Below are 23364 nucleotides of genomic sequence, written 5' to 3' on the forward strand. Positions count from 1 at the left end.
GAGGAGAAGCGTGTCTCGTGCATGGAGCGTTTGACCTACGGTTTGACTGATGTCTCGGCGGCACAGCCTCGCGCGTATCGTGTCACAGCATCGATCAATCGCGCGCGTCGATTCCGGTTAGCGCACGGCGAGTCCATGCTTGTTGCCCGATGTGTCGTGTGTGATCACTGATCACGTCCCCCGATCGTCGGTGATTCCGAGGGATGACGGTGCGCCGTCACAGTCGTCGCGTCCTCGATGCGGCGAACGTTACAACTCCGTCTTGGTCGGCGAAAACGCTGTATCTTACACTTTTAAAAAAAGTCACCCACCAACGCGCACGATGACTATCGAACGACCCGCGTGTTATCAGCTTGACAGCACTCGGTGCAAGCACCACCACTCTCTGTGGGTTCGATGTATCGATGACAGCGCAATACCGCGTTGCCTCGCGTTGACACACGCGTGTCCGAAATAAATAGCCGTCCGCGGATTAGGGGAGAAAATTCGAACCCGTAGGGCGCCGTTTCATTTGTCATACGTACGACGAACATTGTTGGGTTCCTCGATTGGTTATCGGATAGAGAGGATTTCTTAGTTGTCTGACGTTTTGTCCTAAAAATCCCCTAGCTGACACCTAATCGACGTATTCGATAAGCTTGTACGACAAATGAAATGGCATCCTCAGCACGGATCTACAATCTCAATCCTAGGTTGGTATTCATAGTCGAATCCTGTATTTAAAATCGTCTTAAGTTCATCTTTAGATGTTTCATAGCCAATGAGATAAACGGTATAGCATCTACAGATGAACTTAAAATGGCCTTAAATATAAGATTTAATTATGAATACCAGCCCGAATCCGTCAAGTGATACTATCACAAAATGTAATGAAAATTACAAAGCTGAGTTCAAAAATCCTACTCGACAGGCAGAGGCATTCGTTAATCAATCATGATAAAGAAATCTTGGATTCTTTTGTCCTGATTGATCAATTAAACGCTACTCTATCCATCGAGTAAAGTTTTAGCCCAGAAAGCATCTAGTATTTACTACAATCAACAGAACGAAAGTTGCAACACTTTTTGTCGATTAGTTTCTTGGTGTCCAATAGAATTCGTTTTTCTAGTAATTCTCAAGAAATATATTTTCTTATCGGATACAAAGTGCGTTGAGAAACTCATCCAAAGAAAGTGTAACAACTCATCTAAAAAAAGTGTAACAACTTTTCTGCCTACTATCGTATTTGTCAGAGAATTGTTCATGAATCTTTTCTTAAGTGTGAACTCGTGAAAACTAAAAATACTTTTAAGTTAGGAAGTCTTCATTTTTCACAAGTTTACGCTGAAGAAAATAATTTATGAACCGCCTTCGAAATACGGTAGGAATTTGTATGCGGTCTCCAATGCTTGAATCTTCATGTATTCGGTCGCAATGCAAAAAGCATAAATTTCTATCTTATAGATGGCGTTAGCTGTATTAACTCAAGCATAGAGGCCGTATCGAATTCTCTTCACGTATTTGATCTTTTTGTGGTGAAACATACCGGCCAATAGCCATTGCGACGTTATCGAGTAGATTTTGCCGCGCAAACAGTCCCAGTGGGAATCGCCGTGGTAACTACGTAAATATTTACAGTAGTCACGCAAATCGCTTGTAGTTTTCAATATTTTACAGTAATACAGATGTGTAAACACTATTTGCGATATCCGTAAAGTTATAATTACCATTTGTTCGTTGCTCGCGCATGTGTAAGCACGTTTTGCGTCTTTATGATCGTAGATCTGTTTATCTTAACTGTATTTTCTAAACTTGTCACAATTTCTGCCTTCTGTTCTCTTTCCACTTTTTTGAATCTTGAATATAGTTATGTCCATTTCAAGTGTAAAAAACATAACAGTGCAACTGAAAAAAACATGTGAATTTTCTTTTTTTTTTGTAACAGTTTTGTGTTCATTATAACGTTGGAATATACACCCATTTCAGAATATTACTGTGCTAGACATGGATCACAGTGAAGTTGAGGAAGAGGAGATGGAAAAGTTAGAATTATCAACGGATTCCATGAAACTAACAAACAAGAGGCCACGTATAGATTCTGATGAAGATGAACATGAACAAGATACACATGTTAAGAAACGGCGATATTCCTCCGGTAAGGAATCCGAGGTATCAGAGAAAAATAGCACTGAAATTGCCTCAGATAAAAATGGCATAGATAAGAACAATATAGAAGAAGAAAAAGATACAATATCCTCTGAAAATGAACCAGATCTGCATAAGAAATCTTTGACGAACTCAGATATAAATAAAACAAATAAAGATGATGAAGAAAACAAATTAATAAAGAGCAAAAATGAAAAAGAGAGTCCCTCGAAAGATGAGAATTCTACCGCCAATGACAATCTTTCAAAGATTAAAGAAGAAAATACAGAAAGCCAGGTAACAACATATTCATATTACAATTTAAAAGTTGGATTAAGTTAATTTTATATGAAGAATTTGTGCGTTTTATTTTTTAGAATTTTTTGTACATATACTGTTATAGATATTTTTCTCATAATTTTACTCATTTCCTTTAGTAAACCTGAGATTTTTGAATTATTAATATCTTGATTTTAAAATCAAATGGAGTTAAATAAATAGTACCATATACGGTACTAAGGATATTTTTGATATATAAAACTAATAAAATATATTTATTATCTTATGCTTAACAGGATAGCCCATCTAAAGGATCCCCAAGTACTAAGGCAAAACCTATTTTTGATGACCTGTATGACGAGAAAACTGAAGAAGATAATGTAACAGATAACTGTAAAGAGAATAGTGGAGGAAATGGGACAAAAAAGAAACATGCCTCAAAGAATCGAATTACAGATACAGAAGTAGTAGATGGGCTGGAACTTTTGGTGGAATGCGCAAGTGACAAAGAAGGGTCGAGTTCGGATAGCGAGAACGAGAAGGAAATAAAGCCACGGCCAAAAACAATGATTGTTAAAGCTGAGCCAAACGCATCAGAATTGGAATGTGGTTCGTCGGAAGATGAGAAATCTGATGCACAGGAAGTCAGTGACACAGTACAGACTAAGTCAGAGACTAAATTAGAGAAGAAAAAGGGGAAAAGAAGGGGGGCGCGAACAAGTTTCAGTAAACTGAAAGCTTCCGGATCTGAAGACAGCCATAATAACAATTCCGATGAGGATTATAGTCCGCGATCTAAAAAGAAGGTGAAGAAATCGCCAGCGACGAAGAGAACGACAAAACGTTCCACTGAATCAAAGAGAGGACGAGGCGGAAGAGCGAGGAGAAATTCTCAGAAAAGGAGTAATGAGGATATATCCGATGAAGAGAACTCAGACATAATTTCAGCGGACAAAATTGATAAAACGATAAAGAAGGAAGAGGCGGAAGAGGAATTGTCGGAGGGAGAATCTTCGGTGAGTAAAAATGAAGAGAAAAGTAACTCCGAAGATGAAGAGAAGTCTACAAAGATTAGGAGGACGAGACGTAGCACTGTAAGTAGCAATATTGTATAAATATAGAGAAAAGGCACCAAAACCGATATAAGTAAGACAAACCGACATACCTATGTCTCTCGGCCGTAAAGTACTGAACTCGATCAGACAGAATATGAACTTCGTCTACTGCGTACAGTAGGCAGAACTGTATTGAAGTGTGTACAGTTTCTGTTTGTAAGCGTGTTCGATTGTGTTATTAGCGTCGTTTGATTTTTCGTTGCACTGAAGTTTTTGTTGAGCTATGTTGTGAAAATTTAAAGTAACGAATCAGCGGTAAGTAATTTATTTGACAATGTTATTTTATAGTATATGAGTTTTGAACCTTTTTTTAATTATTTTTAATCTTATACCAATCTTTCTATCCCCTGTCACTGAACCACGCAAGGAAAGTTAGGCTTTGTCCCGTAAACCAATATACCTCAACTTTGCTATGAAATATCATTTCACAGAATACAGTTGACCGGTAACTTATCTTTCCCTGTTTTTCTTGTTTGTCCAACATGGTCGCAAAGAAGAAATTAGAGGATTCCTTTCTACATAATAAAAGAAGAGTAAAAATCCGTCAGTGGGACTCAAGTAATATGGCTAAGGCTATAGCAGCTGTTCGAAAGCATGAAATGGGGTGGTTAAAGGCATCTAAAACTTTCCAAGTGCCTCAGAAAACTTTAAGAAGACTAGCCGATGAGAAATATGGTACCCCAGAAGAAGCAGCTACCTGTAAACTTGGAAGACCACCTGTCTTCAGTCCAGAATTAGAAAAGGAGCTTCTTCGCTACTGTCTGACCATGGAAACTACTTTTCATGGTCTAACAAGAAAGAACCTACGCAGACTGGCCTTGCAGCTTGCTATTAAGAACAACATTAAGCATCCATTCAATGATATTATGGCTGGGAAATCTTGGCTTCGCTCATTTCTTAAAAGACATCCAGAGTTATGCGGACAAACAATTTCGTACAGCAAACCTATAGAAACGTCTTTTGCAAAGAAAGAAGGTTTCACTAAGAACATTGTTGATAATTTTTTCAATTTGTTAGATGCAACATTCAATGAATATAATTACCCTCCCGATCGTATTTATAGTGTAGATGAAATAGGCTTGAGGATTATCCAAAGCAAAGTCCCGCAAGTTATCGGAATAAAAGGCAAGCGACAGATTGATGTTGTTTCGTCAGCGGAAAGAAGATCATTGACAACAATTATTTGCTCAATGAATGCTACTGGACATTTTGTACCGCCTATGGTAATTTTTCCCGGGAAAACCATGTCACATCTGTTAATGAGAGGTGCCCCTGCTGGCTCAATTGGTGTTGCCCATCCGTCAGGGTGGGTACAAACTAATTTATTCACACAATGGTTTGAACATTTTATTAGTAAGACAAAACCTACAAAAGAAGATCCTGTTCTGCTCTTGCTAGATGGCCATTTCAATCATACGAAAAACTTAAAATTGATTGATCTGGCCAGGGAAAATTTCATAAAAATCATTTCATTTCCGCCATACACAACGCACATGCTACAACCGCTGGAAAAAACCTTCATGGAGGCGTTGAAGACTTATTATTCGGAGGAAATAGGATTGTGGATGCATTCAGCAGGAAAGCCAGTAAGTCAGTATGATGTAATGGAACTACTTGGCCGTGCTTACATCAAATGCCAAACAACTGAAATTGCTATGAATGGTTTTAAGGCGACCGGATTGTATCCACTCAATCGTGGAGTATTTTCAGATTGTGATTTTATAGCTGCCCAAGCAGATGCTGGTGTTCAAGATGTCAGTAGCATTTCTGATAACGTATCTCTTCCAGCTACTCCTCTTATTGGAATAGCTTCCCTCGTTCCAGTTCCTTCGGTTGAACCACAATCGACTACTGCAATACCCTCAGTTGGATTACAGCTCTCTACATCAGGTGGCACTAATGCATTTGACATAGCTTCAGTTCTTGAGAAGAGAAGAAAGATTTCAACTGGTAGAACTGCTGAATCCAATATAATAACCACGTTGTCATACAAGGCGGAATTAATTGCTACAACGGAGAAGAAGGAAGAGAGAGAAGGCAGAAGAGGTCGAGGCATTAAGTATGAACTGAAACAACCAGCAGGCTCAAAGGGACAATCAAATAAAGTAAAAGCAAGGCCAGTGAAGAAGCTAAATTCTGAAAAAACAGATGATGATTCTTCATCAGTTGAAGATTTAGTTTCAAGTTTATCAGCGAGCGATGATGCGGCATGCATTTTTTGCGACCAATTTCATTCTCAAGACAATAAAAGATTGGAGAAATGGGTTCAATGTCTATCTTGTGAGGAGTGGGCACACACCGAATGTGCCGGTGCAGATAGAGATATTTATATTTGTTATTATTGCCAGTAGATCGTTATAATCAAAATATAGTTTCAATAATTTTAATACGATTTTATGTAATTTTTCAAAGTAACTCCTTGAATGAATTACTTTTTTGCGTTATTTTCTCAAATGACTAGTTATGGTTAAATGCATCGTTAAATTTCTAAAATTTTTAAAAATATGTAAGATTAGAGATAACATGTAAGAATATTTAATAAATATACAAAATAATGTAATTTCAAGAATATTATTTATTCAGGGATATATTAATTTTTTTTTTTTTTTATAACTATCGATCATGGGTATGTCGGTTTTGGGGCCTAGTTTCTAGCGTTAATCCTCTTAAATCGCTAAACATCTTAAAAATTAGTTATTAAGTATGAAATGTCCGATTTCCTTAAATATTAAGTTTGAGAATCGATGCCTTTGATATTTTACTTTGACGGTTCTTGGAGTTTTTTTTTTTTATTGTGAAGGTACATCATCACTCTTTCGAACGAACGGATTGTGATTTGGTTTGTGATTATCTTTCGAATTGTCTTTTTCAGATCAATTTTTGTGAAACCATGGATAAGTAAAAAATTCGTGTTATTTTCAAATATGAATTCCGTCGTGGAACCAATACAGCGCAGACAGCTGGAAATATCAACGACATATTTGACGAGGATGTGGCTAATAAACGCACGGTACGTCGATGGTTTGAGAAGTTCCGCTCTGGCGATTTTAATCTTGAAAATGAGCCACGACGACCTGAGACCAAGGTGGATAATGATGAGTTGTAAGCTTTAGTTGAAGCGGATACATCTCAAACCACGCGCAATTAGTAGCAAGGTTTGACGTTACTATTCCAACAATATTGAACTATTTGAGACAAATCGGCAAGGTAAAGAAAATGGATAGATGGGTTTTGCATGAATTAAACGAGCGTCAGAAGAGAAATCGTCTCGAAGCTTGCCTTTCTTTACTGTCACGGCGTAAGAGCGAATTACTTCTACATCGTATTGTTACGTGTGATGAAGAATGAATTTTTCTCGATAATCGCAAGCGTTCGGCACAATGGTTGGATCAAGATGAAATGCCGAAGCACAGTCCGAAATCGAATATTTGCCAAAAAAGGTAATGGTGTCTGGTGGTCCAGCGCTGGTATTATCCATTACAGCTTCATGAAACCTAGTCAGTCGATTACAGCGGATGTCTATTGTAATCAATTAGACGAAATTATGAGGAAGCTTACGATCAAGCCGAAATTGGTCGATAAAGACAAGCCAATTCTCTTACAAGACAACGTTCAAACACATGTCACAACAACGCTGCTCAAACTGCAGGAGATGGATTTGGAAATTCTCTGTCACGCACCGTATTCACCAGATTTTGCACCAATTGATTACCATTTGACTACCATGACTTCCAGTCATTGGACCACTTCTTGCAAGGAAAAATACTCAATTCTCAACAAGCTGTGGAAAACGCCTTTCGCGATTTCATTGCCACTCGCTCTTCAGACTTCTTCTGTATAAACAAGCTACCGTTAAGATGACAAAACTGTCAATAATTTAGGCGCATATTTTGATTAATTGCACTGCTTCTTGTTTGAAATATAATGAATGAAATTTTTTATTCGAAATCGGACATTTCATATATGACTTAATATTTGCATGGAAATAGTTTTCTTAGAACTTATATATTTTGGTAGAGAAGTGTTGCTAATTTGTATGTACATAAATTTTTATTTTACATTTTGAACAGGATTTGAGAGTCCAAAAACAAGATGATATATCGATTTCGGTGCCTTTCTCTTATATCAATTGTAATCCTTTTAAATCTTTGTGTATGAAAATGTGTGTTTTCAAAGGACATTAAATTATTTTAGAGACCAGAGGATAACAAACAGATAAAATCGTTAAAAAAATATATAAAAGTCGCTGGCGTGAAAGTAAAATCTTACCAGGAGATTTGGGCCGACTGTCGTACCAATGCCGAAAGAATTAATCGCCTGAAAGAATTGTTGGAGAAAAATGGTGTTAGTGGGAGACCATCGTTACAAAAATGTAAATGGGCGAAAGAAAAAAACGAGAAAATGCGAGAGGTGTCCGAATTGGACACATCCAATATCATATCTGAGGGTCAGTATGGAAACTTTTATTAATTTGCATTATTAGGTAATTAAGTATAATTAAGTTTTCCGGATCATAGTTATTTTAGAAAATCTTAGTCTGAAGTGTATAACAGTTTTCGTGCCAATATTTGTTGCTGAATAAAGAAATTTGACAAAAAAAATCTGGAGCACTTTGTTGCACGCTTAATATGATATTTTTCGGATGAACGCAGAGATATACATTTATGTTTTCTGTGTTTTAGGACGTGTTACGCGCGCAAGAAGAAATATGGAGAGCAACAAGCAGTCGATAATTTCAGACACGCCGCCGCGGCATAGAGAAGCTCGTAACACGATGAAGCGGCTTCGGACTGTTATCGATAGTGATTCGGAATAGAGCAGAATAACTTGTTGGATCCGCCTAAAAGTTAACGCCTAAATATCATGCACGATGTTACGTTCGTGCGTAAAATATATTATTCACAAGCTTTCACGTACTGTAAGCTTCCTTATTTTTTTCTTCCATTATACAATCAATAATTCCATTCGAGCAAATACTCACAAACTTTTGCACATTACTATCAAATTCCACAATGTACAAAAATGTAAAGGTTGGACACAAAACGAAAAAAAAATATTACATAACGTACATAACGTCAAGTTTAATTGTAAAATAGAGGATATTTTGGTTAAATTGTGAAGTATTTTTATCTATAGTATATATAAGTATATCAAATATATGAGCGACGTGTGGCATAATATTAATTTTTACTAAGCCCACACATAGCTTCAGTTGTTGAAAACGTAATGTTTGAGATTAATTAATTCCATTTTTGATGGGTGTATTTCTTTTCGATACAGCAATACGAGAATTGTTTGTCTAAATTATCGTTTGAAATACTGTTGTAAGATTACTTATTTTCCATGTGACAGCAAAACCATACGAGGTCATATATTCATGTTGATAAAATATAACATAATTTTTATTTATGTACAATGTGAGTCACATAAGCCTGTATTAATAATGGTGACTTGATATATGATCGTCATATAAACCTGAGAATCTCGTGTGAGACAAATTCCAAATCACCATCATCAATATACGGGTTATAGCGTTATTACAAACTATTTTCGTATAAAAATATAAAAGTGTTTGAGTGAAGTCATAAAAAAACGTATACTTGATAAAGTATTTCTAATATCTGTATCTCTTACAACTTGGGCTTTTATATGGATTATAATGTTGTATAAAGTAATTATTTTGTAAACAGTCTTTTTTTCTTTTTAAATCACATGTTTGCGCTTTTTGTCATAGTGTCGGATGGAAAGTTTTATGTGCTCAACATTGTATATATCCCTTATGTTATTTTATATAATCTAANATTATTCTTACATAATAAAAATAACATGTATTAACAATAGCGAATCAGTTTAATTCTATTTTCACACATGGCTTATCGGTTGAGGAACTTTGCGATACATTCTTTACTGCAGAACAACTTATTCTCCTTTATTGCCATTCTACCGTTCAACAGGTTCTTCTTGCAGCTGTAACAACAGAAGCATGCCTCGGTTGCATGAAAATCCAAGTTCTTTATAGATACACCCTGCTGATCGGCGGCAATTACGATATTACAAGCAGCGCACGTTTTCGCGTACGTTTTTTGATAACACGGAAGACACAAGGGACGATCGTTTTCGGTAATGTACTGTTGTCCAGCCAGTGGCATGTCGCAGTCCCAGCAACAGAAATGCTTCACGTGGTAATTGTGCCCTTCCGCGACCGTATATTCTCGCACGAAGATCAACTGCAACAAGACGGAAATGCGAACGATCAGTCGAATCGTTGGTTTGGTGGTTTTTGTCATTTCAAACATGATTCAAAGAATAACGTGTATACACAGGGTATCTCAAAACTATCGTACAGTATTTTTATAGTATATTTCATTGTTTATCATAAACTCATAAATTTTTAACATTGTATAATTTTTGTAAGTAGGAGTGAATTCGATTACTCGTATTACATCAGATTAATACATGCTGCAGGCTGCTATAGATGTGAAGCAGTTATTTAAATAAGAAATTATATAAACATTTTAAACGATTAAATACCTAATAATGATATTGTCACGTTATTAAGCAAAATATACATTAAGACTCCGGGTAGTCGTTGTAACTGTCCTTGTTTGATGACGTCAGAAACGAAAAAACGCATGTTAAGAATTCTTACGTTTTACGTTCAAATAAAAAAAATATACTCACAAAACGTCATTTATGATCGATTCAGTACATTTATAAAATTGCCCGTGCACTTTTCTTTTATTCGAACATGCAATAAATAGTCATAAAATTAACATTGATAAAATCACGAGAAAAGAGGTTAAAATAAATGGTCCCGTGTCTAATTTAATTTTGCGGCTGTTCATTGATTGCTCGAGTAAAAGAAAAGTGCACGGACAATTTTATAAATGTACTAAATCGATCATAAATGTCATTTTGTGAATATAACTTTTTATTTGAACACAAAACGCACGAATTCTTGACATGCGTTTTCTCGCTTCTGACGTCATCAAACAACGACAGTTGCAGCGACTACCCAGGAGCCTTAACAAAGTAAAAAATATTTTCGTGTTGGTAATTGTGTTTGCATGTCTACCTCAACTTCGTTTCAAATTAACATTTATCATTTAAATAATGAAATAAATGTATAGAAATGTAATTTTATTTGATAGATACTAAATTTACGAATGGCCCCTTTGATGCGCTACTGAAAGTGCGGCACTTTGCGACACAACTACCTTAAGATATAAGCATTGATCATTTTGACATATCTGTGCGTGCAATTTTTATCTTTTTCTTACCTCGTCGCAGGCGAAGCACCGGGGTATCCCCAAGTGTGCGGACAAGTCTCTCTCGCAGTACAGCTCGTTCTTATAGTGAAAATACACCAGGTCCACCAGCAGTTCGTTGCACACCGAGCAAACGAAGCAGCCGGGGTGCCAGGACGCGTCCTTCGCCTTCTCCGCGGTCACCACGACATCGCCGACACGTATGTCCTCGTGGCACTTGCGGCACTTCTGCGCCCGCGTCGAGTCGATCCTCAGGCCCTCCATGGCGTTCTTCAGATGCTCCTCCATTGCGTTCCGTTGCGCCACTTCGTTAACACCCCCTCCGACGACGTTGTGTGGGAACACTGGGTTGTGCAGCTGCTCGGAGTGCAGGACGGTCGGCTGCACGTGCGAACTGCTCAGCTCGGCTTGCAGCAGCGGACTGGGGATGACGGAATATTGAGAGCCGACCTGCGGAGACGGATTCGACGCGGGAACGACCGTGTCGGCGGGCTTGTATCTGTTCACCGATGGATCTGCGGCGTTCTCTATCGCTCCAAACACGTCCTGTGCCAAGGGCGCGCTTGGACGTACGTCGGGGAGTTTGTGAGTCAACAGCCAGCCGTACTGCTTCTGCTCGTTGAGACCGGCGGGCGCAACAGTTGACTGAGCCACATGGGACAAGGGCTTGCACGTCTTCTTCTCAGCTTCCAAAAGTGCACCTGTAGTGATCTCCCTTCTCTCCGCGAAGCTTCCCGCCGAGTTCCTCATGGCAGCCGCTCTCTCGGCGTCCTTGGTGACGCTCGATTGGGAATTGTTCGCTTCCCTGGGCGCGGTGCCGCCGCGCGGCTGCAGCAGGTCGCTCGTGTCCAACGGTCGCGACGACTTGGGAGCGGTGTATAGCACCGGGTTCTCCAGGGCGTTGTACTTATCAGCAAGCTTCTCCCTGATGTACATCAATCCCTCCTCACCCAAAGTGCTGCCGATGATGTCGTTGGCGTGTATCGCGCTAGGCGGGAGGAGCGCGTCGGCCAGCATGGACTCCGCGATGGAAACCGCCTCGCTGTCCTGAGCCTCCGAGTGCGCGAAACCATACGGCGCGCCGATATCGCTCAACGTTTCCCTATGCCTTTCGTCAGGGTTCGCCGACGACGCGTTTCTCGCCCGGCTCCCTGCGGACGGCACGAAGCTGCCGGAAGTGTGCATCTCGTGAACGGGCTGGATCTCCTGCTCGGCGAGGCGCACGGGGATCGAGGAGTTTACTATCTTGCCGTTCACAGCGGCTCTCTCGTTCGTCGACGCGGCGTCGCCCACGTGCTGGGGGTTCTCGTGGAGCTTCCCCTCGATCGGCTGCGATCTCACGACGTTACCGCTGACAGTGGACACGTTTGCCAAGGAACGATTGTATTCTTCGAGCGCCCTGCTGTCGTTCGTAGCTGCGATATCTTGCTTGCTGGGACTGTCGGACGGATGCTTCGCATACGGGCTCCTCACGGCGAAACTACTCGGTGTGCGTAATTGAACGCCCGGAGAAGACACGTAAGGTTTGTGTTGTGGACTGCAACGCTGCATGTCGGTCGCGTTGACGGGCGTCATGAGAGAACGATCGAATGGACGGGCACCTAATATCTGAGGATGTAAAATTTGCAATAAACTGTCGCAACTTGGCGAAGATGTTACGTGCGGTTCTCTGTTGCTCATATGAACATCCCTGCGTACCTACCTTTATTACTTTGCCTTGCCCCGCGTATTTCTTTATGTTTTCCAAATACTTCTCGAACTGCCTCTGCTCCTGTTCACTGAGCGCATCACAAGCTTTGTGGTCTATATCGTGCAGTGGTAACTGTTTCTGCAGCAACTGCCTTCTTAGAGCGGCACCAGCTGATCCTTTAATCGGCAATTTGTCTTCGGGCAAAGCCTTCATGTAATCCATGACAAGTTCCTTGGTTGTATCCGGTGGTACCCACTCAAACGTAGTTTCACCTTCATTTTGTTTCTTGTTATTTACTTGCAGACCTAGATACCAAATTTAGCAATTAGTTAATTTATTTTGTACATTTATATTTATATAAATATTTAAAAGAGAAACTTTTCCTTCAACTCTGACACTCATATTTATGACATATAATTTATATTTATATAAATATTTAGGAAAAATTAAATTTTTCCTTCGACTTTGACACTTTGTATCTTTGAAATTAAGCCGTTTCGGACACGTAGTCATATGAAATTTTCGTCTTGAATTAATTTGAGGAATCACCTCTTAAAATCTTTTAGAACACTTAAAAATCACCCTGTATATTTTAATATTACAATTTATAATTATTTTTTTCTAATTATTGTATATAACATAATTAGGTAATACAGAATTAATAAAAAAGTTCAGTTCGATTTTCAATCATTCCTTGATGGTAAACTAGTCCATTTCCTATTATAAAAATAGATGAATGCTGCCTAAACATTGACAGATCATACAGATAATGACGGCAATTGCTCGGTTAATGAATAATTTATCATTGCATCGAATGCAATAACGTCAAGTTTGATTCGAGAATTAAACTGAAAACTTCCTCTCTGTGGTGTTAATAAAAATATATTATTATATACTGACGCATCGATTTCTTCTTAAATTTTGCACTCGGTCCAAATAACAGGTCAAACTGCGGGAACTCGTCGTCGTCGACATCGTGGTCGTCCCGGCCACATTTGCAATTCTTGCAGATTTTCCTCCAAAAGTGCAGATCAAGGCCAGGGCAGTTGGAGTTGCAGTTCATGCACGGTGCACCAGCACCAGCCTCGTGTGCTAGACGCGGCTGAACAAATATTTAAAACGTGAAATTATGAAATACATATTTTCTTAAACGTATCAGGCAAGTGGTGCACGGTGAATCCAAATCGATTTTAGTCGACCAAAAATGAAAAAAATAAAATTTTGATCAAAGACGTTTTTCCTGTTTCTTAATAAAAGAATGCACGCGAAAATGAAAGTTTTAGTGAAATATGCCATTGTTCATGAAAAATATTCGAGAGAATCACGATCAAATTCGGTTTATTACATAGTTCGCTTAAGCAATTCAATCAAATAATACAAATATACAGTGATTATTCAAAATTATTGTTGAAGTGGTCAATGAAATATTTTTCCTAATGATCCGTTAACTAATAGGCGTCCAAAAAACTGCTCATATCATTATTAAATAAATCAAGATTATTTCAGTTTTTGAGATTATGCAACCACTTTATAAAATTCAAAATATGCATAACATACATATGTCGTGAAAATAAACTTCCATCGATTTCCGGTGTGTAAGGCTTCTTCTATGTAAAGTCTATATATACTCATAAAAACTGATGTACAAAACAAGAACAAGCAATTCTCAATATACAACAAAAACGAAAAAAACAAACCAACAAAGAAACCAAAAATGCGGCTACATTTCTTTCAACGTCCTCATCGTTAATCCTAGATAATGCTAATGGGAAGAAAAATGATTGGAAATAACGTTGATAACTTGATTCTTATTCATATTTCATATTTTAGACATTTTATCATAAAAATATTAAATAATCAAAAGTAAAATCTGATGGAACATCTTCGAAAGTATATTTAGGGACATTCTAAATTTCATTATAAAATATAAATATTCCGGAAAGTTTGGAATTTTGACCGGCTAAAATCGATTTGAATCTATACTGTGCGGTATTCCCTGCCCTGCCCTGCCCACAATCGCGTAGCGTTCACCTCGTACACGAAATAGCCTTCACAACGTACCTTTCTCTTACGATTTTCCAACTCCAACAACCACTTGGGCCGGTTAGCAATATCCTCCTCCATCATGCGGAAAACCACTCATCAAGTCGAAAAAATTAACTCGAGTGCTCGCGAATCGAGATTGCACGTTTATCTCGTCCATCCACCGAAGCCGAACTTATCTCACGCGGCCGCTTGACGTTTCTGACACGAATGTGGATGAGTCATCGGAGCGCGGCTCAGAGCCACTATCGCACCAATACTCGGAAATCTCTCCCTTCCGCCACACTCCATTTCTTCAAGGTACAGGCAGCCCTATTCTTCGGCGCTCTTTCAAGCGTACATACGTGTACGTTCGTGTCTGTGAGACAGCTCTCCCCCTCTTCGGCTTTTATCCTGGCCTCTGCTATGCGGTCAACAGTGATCCTGTACACAGATGAAACAGTTTTAAAGGCCGCACGAAGGTGGGGATAGCCGGCGGGCTTTGTGTCTGCAGGAGCGAGTCTCGCATTTGACAGTGTTGCCTGTTTGTATGGACGAAACTCTGAGGAGCTTCTAACGAGGCGGCAACAGAAATTAGAGTCTCCTCCCACGAGGTCCATTTGTGATGTTTCCTGCAAATAAATACACTCGTCACACATTCATTGAACGACTCTTGTCAATCTGAGCTACACTCTTTCACTCGTACGAGATCCACGGAAGACTCATGGGGAACACGATGGGAAGGAGCTACGAGAAAAAACAAGGTGCTTGAAATAAATGAAAACGAGGTGCGTTTATTTACCAGTCGGTAAATTGAGTGGCGTGTGTAATGGTGTATATTTGGAACAAAAATTAAAAAAATTTATGTGTATATACAAAATTATCAATGTGAGTTTCCATTCGCTCATCTCATACGTGGCTCGTATATTCGTCGAGTATTCGCAACCGGTATCTTCAGATTCCAAAAGCTGTATCAAACTCTTCCTGGGAGATCTGTAAGAAAACGTAGAAAGCATTGTACAAAGCGATAATATGCGAGAAATACATCCTTATGATACACAACTAAGAAACCCATTTAGTTGATAAACAAAAGTTTCATTTGGATATAGGCGAATAAATGTCTTGGTTGTGAGAATCAAAATTTGGTTCTCCAAACCAAATTTTGGAACCTTTTTCATTTTCGTTTCAGAAAACCAAACATTTGATTGCTCATATCCAAACAAGAATTTTGTTTGAGTCAACTAAGTGGATTTCTCAATGCAGAAGAAAAATGAATGATATAGAAGAGACACGCGAACATTACCTTTTTTCTTTTAAATTTCTTCATTAAAGCTATATCCTTCGCCAAATCCTCGAGATCTTCCTCGTTTATTCGCTTCCTCCTTTTCTTACCGGAGACTGTCAAGAGCTGCTGCTTCAGTTTCTTCTTCTCCTTCCGTTTGCTTCGTTTCTCTTGCTTCTCAAGTTTCCTCCTTTTGGCTTCCGACCATGATTCAGTCTGCTTCTGCCTGCGCTTGTGGTTATTCGGCCAAACGCCGGTATTTCGATACTTCGTTAATTTTTCCATCCTGTGCGACTCGCGTTGCTTGTTCGCGTAGGCTATCGTGTTCACGTCGATTTCGGGACCAATGAAAAACGACACGTTCTTCCCCTTGAGCTCCGGCATCCTCGGCATTTTTAACAACCCGAAACCCATCGCCAGTTTCCCCAAGTCGATGTCCCTCAATCGGAGAATTAAACTACACTCGTGCTTACTGTACGCCTGTACATACGCAACGAATGCGCGGTTCGCTTTGTCAAACATAAGCCGGTCCTCCTGTTGCAGAGCCCTCATACGTTTTAAGCATTCTTCCATGGTATCCTCAGACGGCTCTATTTCTATCCTGTGCAACTCCACCTTTTGATTTCTCTTGATGAAATCTACATACGCGTCCTCGGTCTCTAGGAGAAATAGCAACGCGTTCCCCTCATTGCCGATCCTAGCAGTCCTACCACATCTGCAAATCGCAAATTAACTTTGTGGAACAATCATTCAAAATATTTTAAAATACTGACATACATCATTGACTTTTTTATACAAGACAATATTTGTTACCTGTGCACAAAACTGCTGGCTGTGGAGGGAGGGTCGTATTGCAACACCCAATTAACTTCGGATATATCGATTCCACGAGCCATTACATCTGTACATATTAAAATGCCGCTTTTGGCGTTTCGAAACTCGTTAAACACTTGGTATCTCTTGCTCTTCATTTTGCCGTGTATAGCAAATATATCTATCAATGGTAACAATCTGTAAATAATGGTATCATCAATGATATCTAAAATAAGGATTTAGAAACTTCAGGTGTATTTTACTCGTTTGTAACGATAAAAATGAATTCTCGAGCATGAACATAAAAATAAATAATAAAAATAACAATTACGTAAACAAGATGTGCACGTTAATGTCTCCAAAGCTGTTGAAGTTATAATTTTTCGAATAACACTTGTTTTATCACTAAGATGAGTAAATTCTCAAAGTTCTTCATTATTAAAACTCAGTTTCTTACTTCTAGAAATTAAATATGTATATATTTGCACATATAGAGAAATGGAAAATCTAATAATGAATGAAAATCTAATAATGAATGAATGATCTTTGAATAAATCTGAAGTATATTAAATATGTCTTACGTCTTTATGATTTGGCTGAAGTAATCTACGCACGCACAAGTGGATAAGAATATCATGTACTTTGTCTGAAATCCCTTCGAGCGTATGAAATCTATCATTACCGACAATTTGTACTCAGGTTGGACAATTATGTAATTATTGTTCAAGTTAACAGGTGTCGAAATATTGGATTTCTCTTTTACGATGATTAATGCCGGATTTCTTAATCCAGCTCTAATCAGCTGTTGCAACTCTTTTGTCTGCGTTGCTGAAAATAACCCTGTTCTTCTGAGACGTGGTAAATAACTTAATATACTGTCTAAACTTGCAGAGAAACCTAAATCCAACAGTCTATCTGCCTCATCCAATACAAGAAGTTCCTGTAGAAATGAAAATGTTTTTAGTTTATAATTTAAAAAAGTTGTAAAAAGAGATTGTTATAAAATGACAAGTCAATTACCAAAGATTTTACACATAAGCTCAAATGTATAGAAGTACAATTAGATAGAATGTCCTCCAATCTACCAGGTGTGGCGACAATAATATTCACTCCTTTCTTCAATTTCTTTGCATCTTCCTGAAGTGTTGTACCTCCAACCAGTAGTACTTGCTTCAGTGATGGAATTCTTCTTAAGAATTCTCCCAAAATTTCACTAATCTGTGTAGCTAGCTCTCTTGTTGGACTGACTATTATTGCACCTACCTCCATGGATTTCCATTTTTCTTGCCTTTTCTATATAATTCACAAATTTTTTAATATTTATTATTATAACAAATTATTATAACAAAAGTAAAAACTTTTATATATAATTTATATCACGAATTCTTGAAACTGTTTAAAACAAGCAATTATCAAAATAAATCCATATGACTTTAAAGATCACCTGTAATATTTCCAACAGAGGAACAAGAAAAGCAAGTGTTTTCCCACTACCTGTAACAGCTTCTGCTGCTACATCTTTACCGCTCAATAATAATGGTATACAAGCTGTCTGTAAATTAACAAGATGATACTGTGAGTATTATATCATTATCTTGACTAGATAACTGACTTAATATTTTATTAAATTTTGTTAAACATCATAAGAATACATCACCTGAACCGGTGTCATGTTGAAAAACTTCAATTTCTTGAGTGTTTTTAACACAGAATCGCTTAATCGTACATCCAGTTCCTCCCATTTCTGTGTCTTCATTATAACACTGTATTTTTATTTGATCCAAGTGATAACAGCGTTGAACGATAACAGGAACGATCCTTCCTCAAAGCTACCGTATTTTAAGGTTATGCACTATCGGTATTACGGAGCACGCGACAATTTAATCACTTCCGTACAATACACTATTGAATGTAACTCTAGTCTACATGTTAAAAATTTATATTTAAATTTATGTTTATTATAATTTCTCTACAATATATACAATAAAAGTGTGCGTCCGCTAAACTGTTCGTTTCTGCTATTAGTTAATCGGCTTGTCCGGCCGATTGAATAAAGAAAAAAGTAAAATTGTTACTCACCTTCGCACGGAAATATGCTGAGAAACACGGGCGATAATGTTCGTAGGTGGCGCCAGTAGGTCAGTTAGTGATCCATCAGAACTACAAGCGCTGATTCGTCGACCCTCATCTAAAATCAAACGCCCGGTGTAACAAGCGCGAGATCTTTGCGACGCGACATCGAAGCGGGAGCTTTCCGGACCAATTGAAACAGCCGTTAGCGGCTGTGACGACATATGATTCGCCGGCAGGATCGATGACATATCTCTCTCGCGTACGGAAATCACCGCTCGGACCGACGTTCCTCCGCATCGCACTTATGAATCGCCCAGCGAATGCCGAGAGAGTACGGATTCAGTTCTGCGTCTCGATTCAAACTGGCTCGCATAACCGGCTCTGTTTTGGCGCGAAGTTGCTTTATGACAAGTAGTTCATGCGGAAGGTACCGACTGACGTTTGAATCACCTCGCCGTGCACACCGACGCAAGGTAGATTAATCCGAATAATCTGTAAAACAATGAGAATTCGGTGTGCGTGCACAAGAAATGAAGATGTTGAGCATTAATATCACAAGTCACATTATGCTCGTTGGACTGTGTACACACAGGCACACGACACACACACACACACACACACACATACATAACACACACGTCTAGTTTGACAATTGTTGATTCACCTTAGTAAGACTAGAGTTGATCTTTCATCGATTGCTGCTTCGAATCATCGCGAATTTGATTTATTTCTTTGTGATGCCCTAACCTGTAAACGATTATTTCTTCTGTCAAGGCTAGATCCTTGTTGGAGATAGGAAATATGTAGTAGTTTGAGCAAACAATGATGTGCTCCTCACCCTTGTCAATTTCTATCTTCAGGACAATGGAAAATTTAAAAACGATTCAGGATGCACGTTTAAAAAAATTCATGATAGATAGCAACGATGCGCTGGAATTTAAGTTGATCCGTAATATTGAGGACCTGGATTCCGAAGAAGCTGTATTCAAACCGGAAATGTCCCATCAAGTGTTTGGGGCAATGTATGTTGTGACATTTATATCTTGAAAATGTATTTTTTTAAGTGTAAACATTTTGCTTGAAACATATATATATATATATTGTATAATAATATAAAAGTCATTTGTTTTTCTTATAAGATTTACTTTTCTTGTTTAGGGAAACCATATTTGGCTACTGTGATTTAAAGGTACAGTTGTACTATACAGCAGGTTGCTTGGAAACTTTCTTGGGAATGACCTATACGGAGAAAGCAAGTGATCTTGATTTCAAGGGAGTGGAACCTGACAAAGTTTTAACAAAGATGGCTGAGAAGCTCGCGCCAAATGTTCACTATAGTCTAGATACTTTTATTAGTGCGCTTAAGAAGGATGATACATTCAAACCAGAGGGAGAATTGCTGTATTCGTTCACGATAAATGGTACTTTTGATATTCACTGATATACAAGATAATGAATAACTTCTAATTTTCATACATGCATTAGTTGAATTATAACAACTACATGTATTAAACTTTTAATATGTCAAATATAGACAATGGCACAGCAAGGCAATTCGAAGTCTACAAGGCAGATATAAACTGCAAAAAGTTCAAAGAATATCACCAGAGGGTTCAAACGTTTCTTCTTTGGTACATAGATGCGGCTAATTTCATTGATATTGATGATGAACAGTGGAGTTACTTTAATATGTACGTATTATTTAATGTCATTATTTCAGAAATCGTATCAGATATATAATATATATATTAAATATATATATAGAGGATGAGACATTTAAATTGAGATACTTAAATATATAAAAAATAAAGCGAAATAGAAAGAAATATTCCAGGCAAAAATTGTAGGATTTGGAAGAGTACATACTTTGCTGACCATAATTTTGTTGTATAGCCAATAAACCACTAAGTATAGCCGTTGTATAAGATAAAAAAATATACATCGCTTATACTATATATATTATTTCTAATTTTCCTCCTAAATTTTTCCTCTTTTCTAAACAGGTTTGAAAAATATACTACATCCACCGGTGCATCCCGATATGGAACTGTTGGTTTCGTCACAGTTTATCGATATTATGCGTACCCGCAGCACATTCGACCGCGCATCGCGCAAGTTGTCATTCTACCGCCGTTCCGACAGATGGGCCTCGGCACACAGCTGTTGCAAGCGATTTATCGCGAATACGTTGGGATGAACGAAGTTAAAGATATAACGGGTAATGAAAACGATGTTCACGAGGTGATCGCATATGACACACATGGGTCGCATGTGCTTTAACAAGACTGGTACTTGCAGTTGAGGATCCGTCCGTGACGTTCCAACGAATACGGAATTACGTGGATGCCGTGAATTGCAGCACACTGCCTAGCTTTAAACGGGAACACTTAATGCAAGGCTTCAACAATCAGATGGCCATTGAAGCGAGGGAAAAATTCAAGATAAACAAGGTATCTACCTTAACACCCGATTCGTCTTGTAATATCATTGTTTTTCCGTTCTCATAGTTTTTTCTTTCTTTGTAGAAACAAGCTCGCACAGTGTACGAAATTTTGCGATTACGCGCAACGAACGTCGTGAACGAGGAGGAGTACCGAGCGTACAGATTAGACGTGAAAAGAAGATTGAACATACCGTACAAGAGGAAAGAGAACGACGAGAAGAAGTTGGAACGCGCGCTGATGTACGTGGACAAGCGCGTTAACCCTCTACCACCTTTGGAACAACGTGTACAGATTCTCGATAAGGAGTATCGATTTTTAGAAGAGGAATACAAGAGAATTATTCAACGTTTAGAAGATGCTCCCGAACTGTGAAAAAACTTCGCATGAACTTTTGTCCGTATTAATCAACCGATCAAGAATTCCTTTTTTAATGTCGAAATCGAAATATATTAATAATTTACTATTATTTACATCGGTGTGTGTGTGCGTGTGTGTATGCATTTCCCTTCGACTTGCGTGTCTTGCTTTTCGTATCTTCGATATTCCGCTGTTTCCGTTTCCGCTTCGACCAGCAACCGAGTTCGCGGCGATCAACTGTGTAGAACCGCGAACGTCGTTTCACGACCCGTCAAAATGGTTAAATGATCGTTGGTGCTCACCAAATTTCTAGTATAAGATTCGTCATTGTCGCAACGAGGGAAACGGAACGGAGTTACCAGCACATGCGTCTCCCCGATTCTTTCGCTCAGCCACGCGCGCAAATGGATGTTCCCGCGGTGTGTTTTCGAGTTATGCTCGTCCATTCGTTTAAAATGTCACAAAGTAGCCGTGAATTATTACCATTACTGTGAAATGCGGTAAACAGCTGGTAGAATGCCGTCCATCGTTCCACGAAACTCATGTCGCAGCTGAGCCAGACTCCGTCCGAGGAGGCCACGTTGGAAGCCCGCGGTTACAAGTTGGTGAGAAAGCTCGGCGAAGGTTGCTATGCGAAGGTCTATATCGAAGGATCCAATTTTCTCGTCCAATCGCCCTCAATGGCACAAATGACACCTCCTTTCTTGCTCAGGTATACCTGGCCGAGTACAAACCGGAGCAAGAGACCGACCACAATAGCATCTTGGCCTGCAAGATCATCGATACCACGAATGCACCGAAAAACGTCGTCAAGAAGTTCCTGCCGCGTGAACTGGACATCCTGGTGAAGCTGAATCACCCGCACGTCGTACATGTGCATAGCATCTTCCAAAGGCGCACCAAATATTTTATATTCATGCGCTTTGCCGAGAACGGCGACCTCTTCGACTTCATGCTGAAGAACGGCCCGGTGGCGGAGAGTCAGGCGCGCGTGTGGTTTAGACAGCTTGCTCTAGGTATTTGTGTTACGTCGTATATATACTTTATTAGGTAACGTCAAAAGTAAGAATTGCACTAACGTCGCGTGAATATACTTTCCTCAGGTCTTCAGTACCTGCACGAGATGGAGATAGCGCACCGCGACATGAAATGCGAGAACGTGCTGCTAACGTCCAACTACAATGTGAAGCTAGCGGATTTCGGATTCGCCCGCTACACGGTCGACGGACGTGGTAAGCGTGTACTTAGCGACACGTACTGCGGCTCGTTGTCCTACGTGGCTCCAGAGATCCTGCGCAGCTTCCCGTACAACCCAAAGATATCCGACATCTGGTCGCTGGGCGTGATCTTGTACATCCTGTTGAACAAGGCGATGCCCTTCAACGAGACCAATATTAAGCGGCTGTACGAGGAGCAGATAACGCGCAAGTGGAGGTTTCGTCGCAAAGTGATGGACACTGTGACTGATCACGTGAAGAAGCTCGTGAGCAACATGCTGGAGCCGGACGTGTCGAAACGCTGGCATTTGGACCAGATCGTCCAGAGTGACTGGATCGCGATGGATCCGCGTCTGCTGGTGCTCACGCCCGCGGAGCAGGCCGCGTTGAACAACGCGATCGAGGAGCGCAAGAGACACGAGGAGAAATTCTCTAAGAGGAGCTCAATACTAATGCCGAGCCTCGTACGATCGTTACTTTTGAACGTTCATAAGTTGAGCTGCCTCTTTCTGTCGTTTATGTCGTACGTCACGCTGAGCAGATCGCTGGCGATCGTCCACTTGATGTACACGCACATCTTGTCGTATATCCGACAGCAAAATTCCCATCAAGCTTCGTAATAATAATAATAATAATAATAATAATAATAATAATAATAATTGGTGTCTAAAGGTGTGTAT

General features: G+C 39.3%; 7 protein-coding genes across 8 annotated transcripts; 5 read left to right on the forward strand and 2 right to left on the reverse strand.

Annotated features, from left to right (window-relative positions):
• Nucleotides 1–1510: 1510 nt before the first annotated feature.
• LOC106741584 (protein IWS1 homolog A-like) lies at nucleotides 1511–8428 on the forward strand (the record flags this gene model as incomplete). The annotated part of the gene is made up of 5 exons (XM_014613720.1): nucleotides 1511–1603; nucleotides 1966–2421; nucleotides 2700–3497; nucleotides 7713–7965; nucleotides 8201–8428. Coding segments are annotated over 5 exons (1734 nt in total), but the record flags the coding sequence as incomplete, so codon positions are not given.
• Nucleotides 3504–6030, forward strand: LOC106741702. Its single transcript, XM_014613965.1, has 2 exons — nucleotides 3504–5104; nucleotides 5189–6030. The coding sequence occupies exons 1-2, from the start codon at nucleotides 4001–4003 to the stop codon at nucleotides 5867–5869; spliced, it is 1785 nt and encodes a 594-aa protein (XP_014469451.1). The 5' UTR covers nucleotides 3504–4000; the 3' UTR covers nucleotides 5870–6030.
• On the forward strand, nucleotides 6423–7703 carry LOC106741708 (histone-lysine N-methyltransferase SETMAR-like). Its single transcript, XM_014613978.1, has 2 exons — nucleotides 6423–6958; nucleotides 7055–7703. Exons 1-2 carry the CDS (start codon nucleotides 6856–6858, stop codon nucleotides 7357–7359), a joined length of 408 nt encoding a protein of 135 aa, XP_014469464.1. The 5' UTR covers nucleotides 6423–6855; the 3' UTR covers nucleotides 7360–7703.
• A 921-nt stretch (nucleotides 8429–9349) lies between the features above and the next one.
• Nucleotides 9350–15164, reverse strand: LOC106741713 (PDZ and LIM domain protein Zasp). Of its 2 annotated transcripts, XM_014613992.1 has the most exons (5): nucleotides 14538–15164; nucleotides 13377–13578; nucleotides 12489–12781; nucleotides 10799–12394; nucleotides 9350–9745 (listed from the first exon to the last, which is right to left on the reverse strand). In XM_014613992.1, exons 1-5 carry the CDS (start codon nucleotides 14601–14603, stop codon nucleotides 9392–9394), a joined length of 2511 nt encoding a protein of 836 aa, XP_014469478.1. In that variant the 5' UTR covers nucleotides 14604–15164; the 3' UTR covers nucleotides 9350–9391. The 2 variants fall into 2 exon arrangements, 1 of the variants encoding a protein (XP_014469478.1); XR_001374203.1 differs by lacking the exons at nucleotides 10799–12394; nucleotides 12489–12781; nucleotides 13377–13578; nucleotides 14538–15164 and adding an exon at nucleotides 10050–10447 and having other exon boundaries at nucleotides 9654–9745.
• Nucleotides 15165–15266: 102 nt separating this feature from the next.
• On the reverse strand, nucleotides 15267–18727 carry LOC106741723 (probable ATP-dependent RNA helicase DDX55 homolog). Its single transcript, XM_014614003.1, has 8 exons — nucleotides 18673–18727; nucleotides 18251–18422; nucleotides 18038–18145; nucleotides 17614–17886; nucleotides 17175–17533; nucleotides 16594–16791; nucleotides 15802–16495; nucleotides 15267–15491 (listed from the first exon to the last, which is right to left on the reverse strand). The coding sequence occupies exons 2-8, from the start codon at nucleotides 18347–18349 to the stop codon at nucleotides 15453–15455; spliced, it is 1770 nt and encodes a 589-aa protein (XP_014469489.1). The 5' UTR covers nucleotides 18350–18422; nucleotides 18673–18727; the 3' UTR covers nucleotides 15267–15452.
• Nucleotides 18728–18876: 149 nt separating this feature from the next.
• LOC106741874 (histone acetyltransferase type B catalytic subunit) lies at nucleotides 18877–21580 on the forward strand. Its single transcript, XM_014614278.1, has 7 exons — nucleotides 18877–19139; nucleotides 19527–19688; nucleotides 19825–20087; nucleotides 20201–20357; nucleotides 20670–20884; nucleotides 20965–21116; nucleotides 21192–21580. The coding sequence occupies exons 2-7, from the start codon at nucleotides 19531–19533 to the stop codon at nucleotides 21480–21482; spliced, it is 1236 nt and encodes a 411-aa protein (XP_014469764.1). The 5' UTR covers nucleotides 18877–19139; nucleotides 19527–19530; the 3' UTR covers nucleotides 21483–21580.
• Nucleotides 21581–21655: 75 nt separating this feature from the next.
• Nucleotides 21656–23323, forward strand: LOC106741884 (testis-specific serine/threonine-protein kinase 1-like). The gene is made up of 3 exons (XM_014614288.1): nucleotides 21656–22105; nucleotides 22180–22483; nucleotides 22571–23323. Exons 1-3 carry the CDS (start codon nucleotides 22010–22012, stop codon nucleotides 23302–23304), a joined length of 1134 nt encoding a protein of 377 aa, XP_014469774.1. The 5' UTR covers nucleotides 21656–22009; the 3' UTR covers nucleotides 23305–23323.
• The last annotated feature ends 41 nt before the right edge of the window (nucleotides 23324–23364 follow it).

Source organism: Dinoponera quadriceps, unplaced genomic scaffold (assembly GCF_001313825.1).
Source record: "Dinoponera quadriceps isolate SergipeBrazil2010 unplaced genomic scaffold, ASM131382v1 scaffold153, whole genome shotgun sequence".
Classification (NCBI taxonomy): domain Eukaryota; kingdom Metazoa; phylum Arthropoda; class Insecta; order Hymenoptera; family Formicidae; genus Dinoponera; species Dinoponera quadriceps.

Coding starts and splice junctions, on each gene's coding strand:
- LOC106741702 (XM_014613965.1), top strand. CDS start 4,001: ATGGTCGCAAAGAAGAAATTAGAGGATTCCTTTCTACATAATAAAAGA. Junction 5,105..5,188: donor TGCATTCAGCAGGAAAGCCA/GTAAGTCAGTAT, acceptor AATGGTTTTAAG/GCGACCGGATTGTATCCACT.
- LOC106741708 (XM_014613978.1), top strand. CDS start 6,856: ATGAAGAATGAATTTTTCTCGATAATCGCAAGCGTTCGGCACAATGGT. Junction 6,959..7,054: donor TCGAATATTTGCCAAAAAAG/GTAATGGTGTCT, acceptor GTAATCAATTAG/ACGAAATTATGAGGAAGCTT.
- LOC106741713 (XM_014613992.1), bottom strand. CDS start 14,603: ATGATGGAGGAGGATATTGCTAACCGGCCCAAGTGGTTGTTGGAGTTG. Junction 13,579..14,537: donor TGGAAAATCGTAAGAGAAAG/GTACGTTGTGAA, acceptor ATATTTGTTCAG/CCGCGTCTAGCACACGAGGC. Junction 9,746..10,798: donor GGTGCTTCGCCTGCGACGAG/GTAAGAAAAAGA, acceptor GTCTTGTTGCAG/TTGATCTTCGTGCGAGAATA.
- LOC106741723 (XM_014614003.1), bottom strand. CDS start 18,349: ATGAAGACACAGAAATGGGAGGAACTGGATGTACGATTAAGCGATTCT. Junction 16,496..16,593: donor GCCAGCAGTTTTGTGCACAG/GTAACAAATATT, acceptor TGCGATTTGCAG/ATGTGGTAGGACTGCTAGGA. Junction 15,492..15,801: donor AGAAATTTAAAAGAAAAAAG/GTAATGTTCGCG, acceptor GTTTTCTTACAG/ATCTCCCAGGAAGAGTTTGA.
- LOC106741874 (XM_014614278.1), top strand. CDS start 19,531: ATGGAAAATTTAAAAACGATTCAGGATGCACGTTTAAAAAAATTCATG. Junction 19,689..19,824: donor CATCAAGTGTTTGGGGCAAT/GTATGTTGTGAC, acceptor TTTCTTGTTTAG/GGAAACCATATTTGGCTACT. Junction 21,117..21,191: donor AAAAATTCAAGATAAACAAG/GTATCTACCTTA, acceptor CTTTCTTTGTAG/AAACAAGCTCGCACAGTGTA.
- LOC106741884 (XM_014614288.1), top strand. CDS start 22,010: ATGTCGCAGCTGAGCCAGACTCCGTCCGAGGAGGCCACGTTGGAAGCC. Junction 22,106..22,179: donor GCGAAGGTTGCTATGCGAAG/GTCTATATCGAA, acceptor TTTCTTGCTCAG/GTATACCTGGCCGAGTACAA. Junction 22,484..22,570: donor GTTTAGACAGCTTGCTCTAG/GTATTTGTGTTA, acceptor TACTTTCCTCAG/GTCTTCAGTACCTGCACGAG.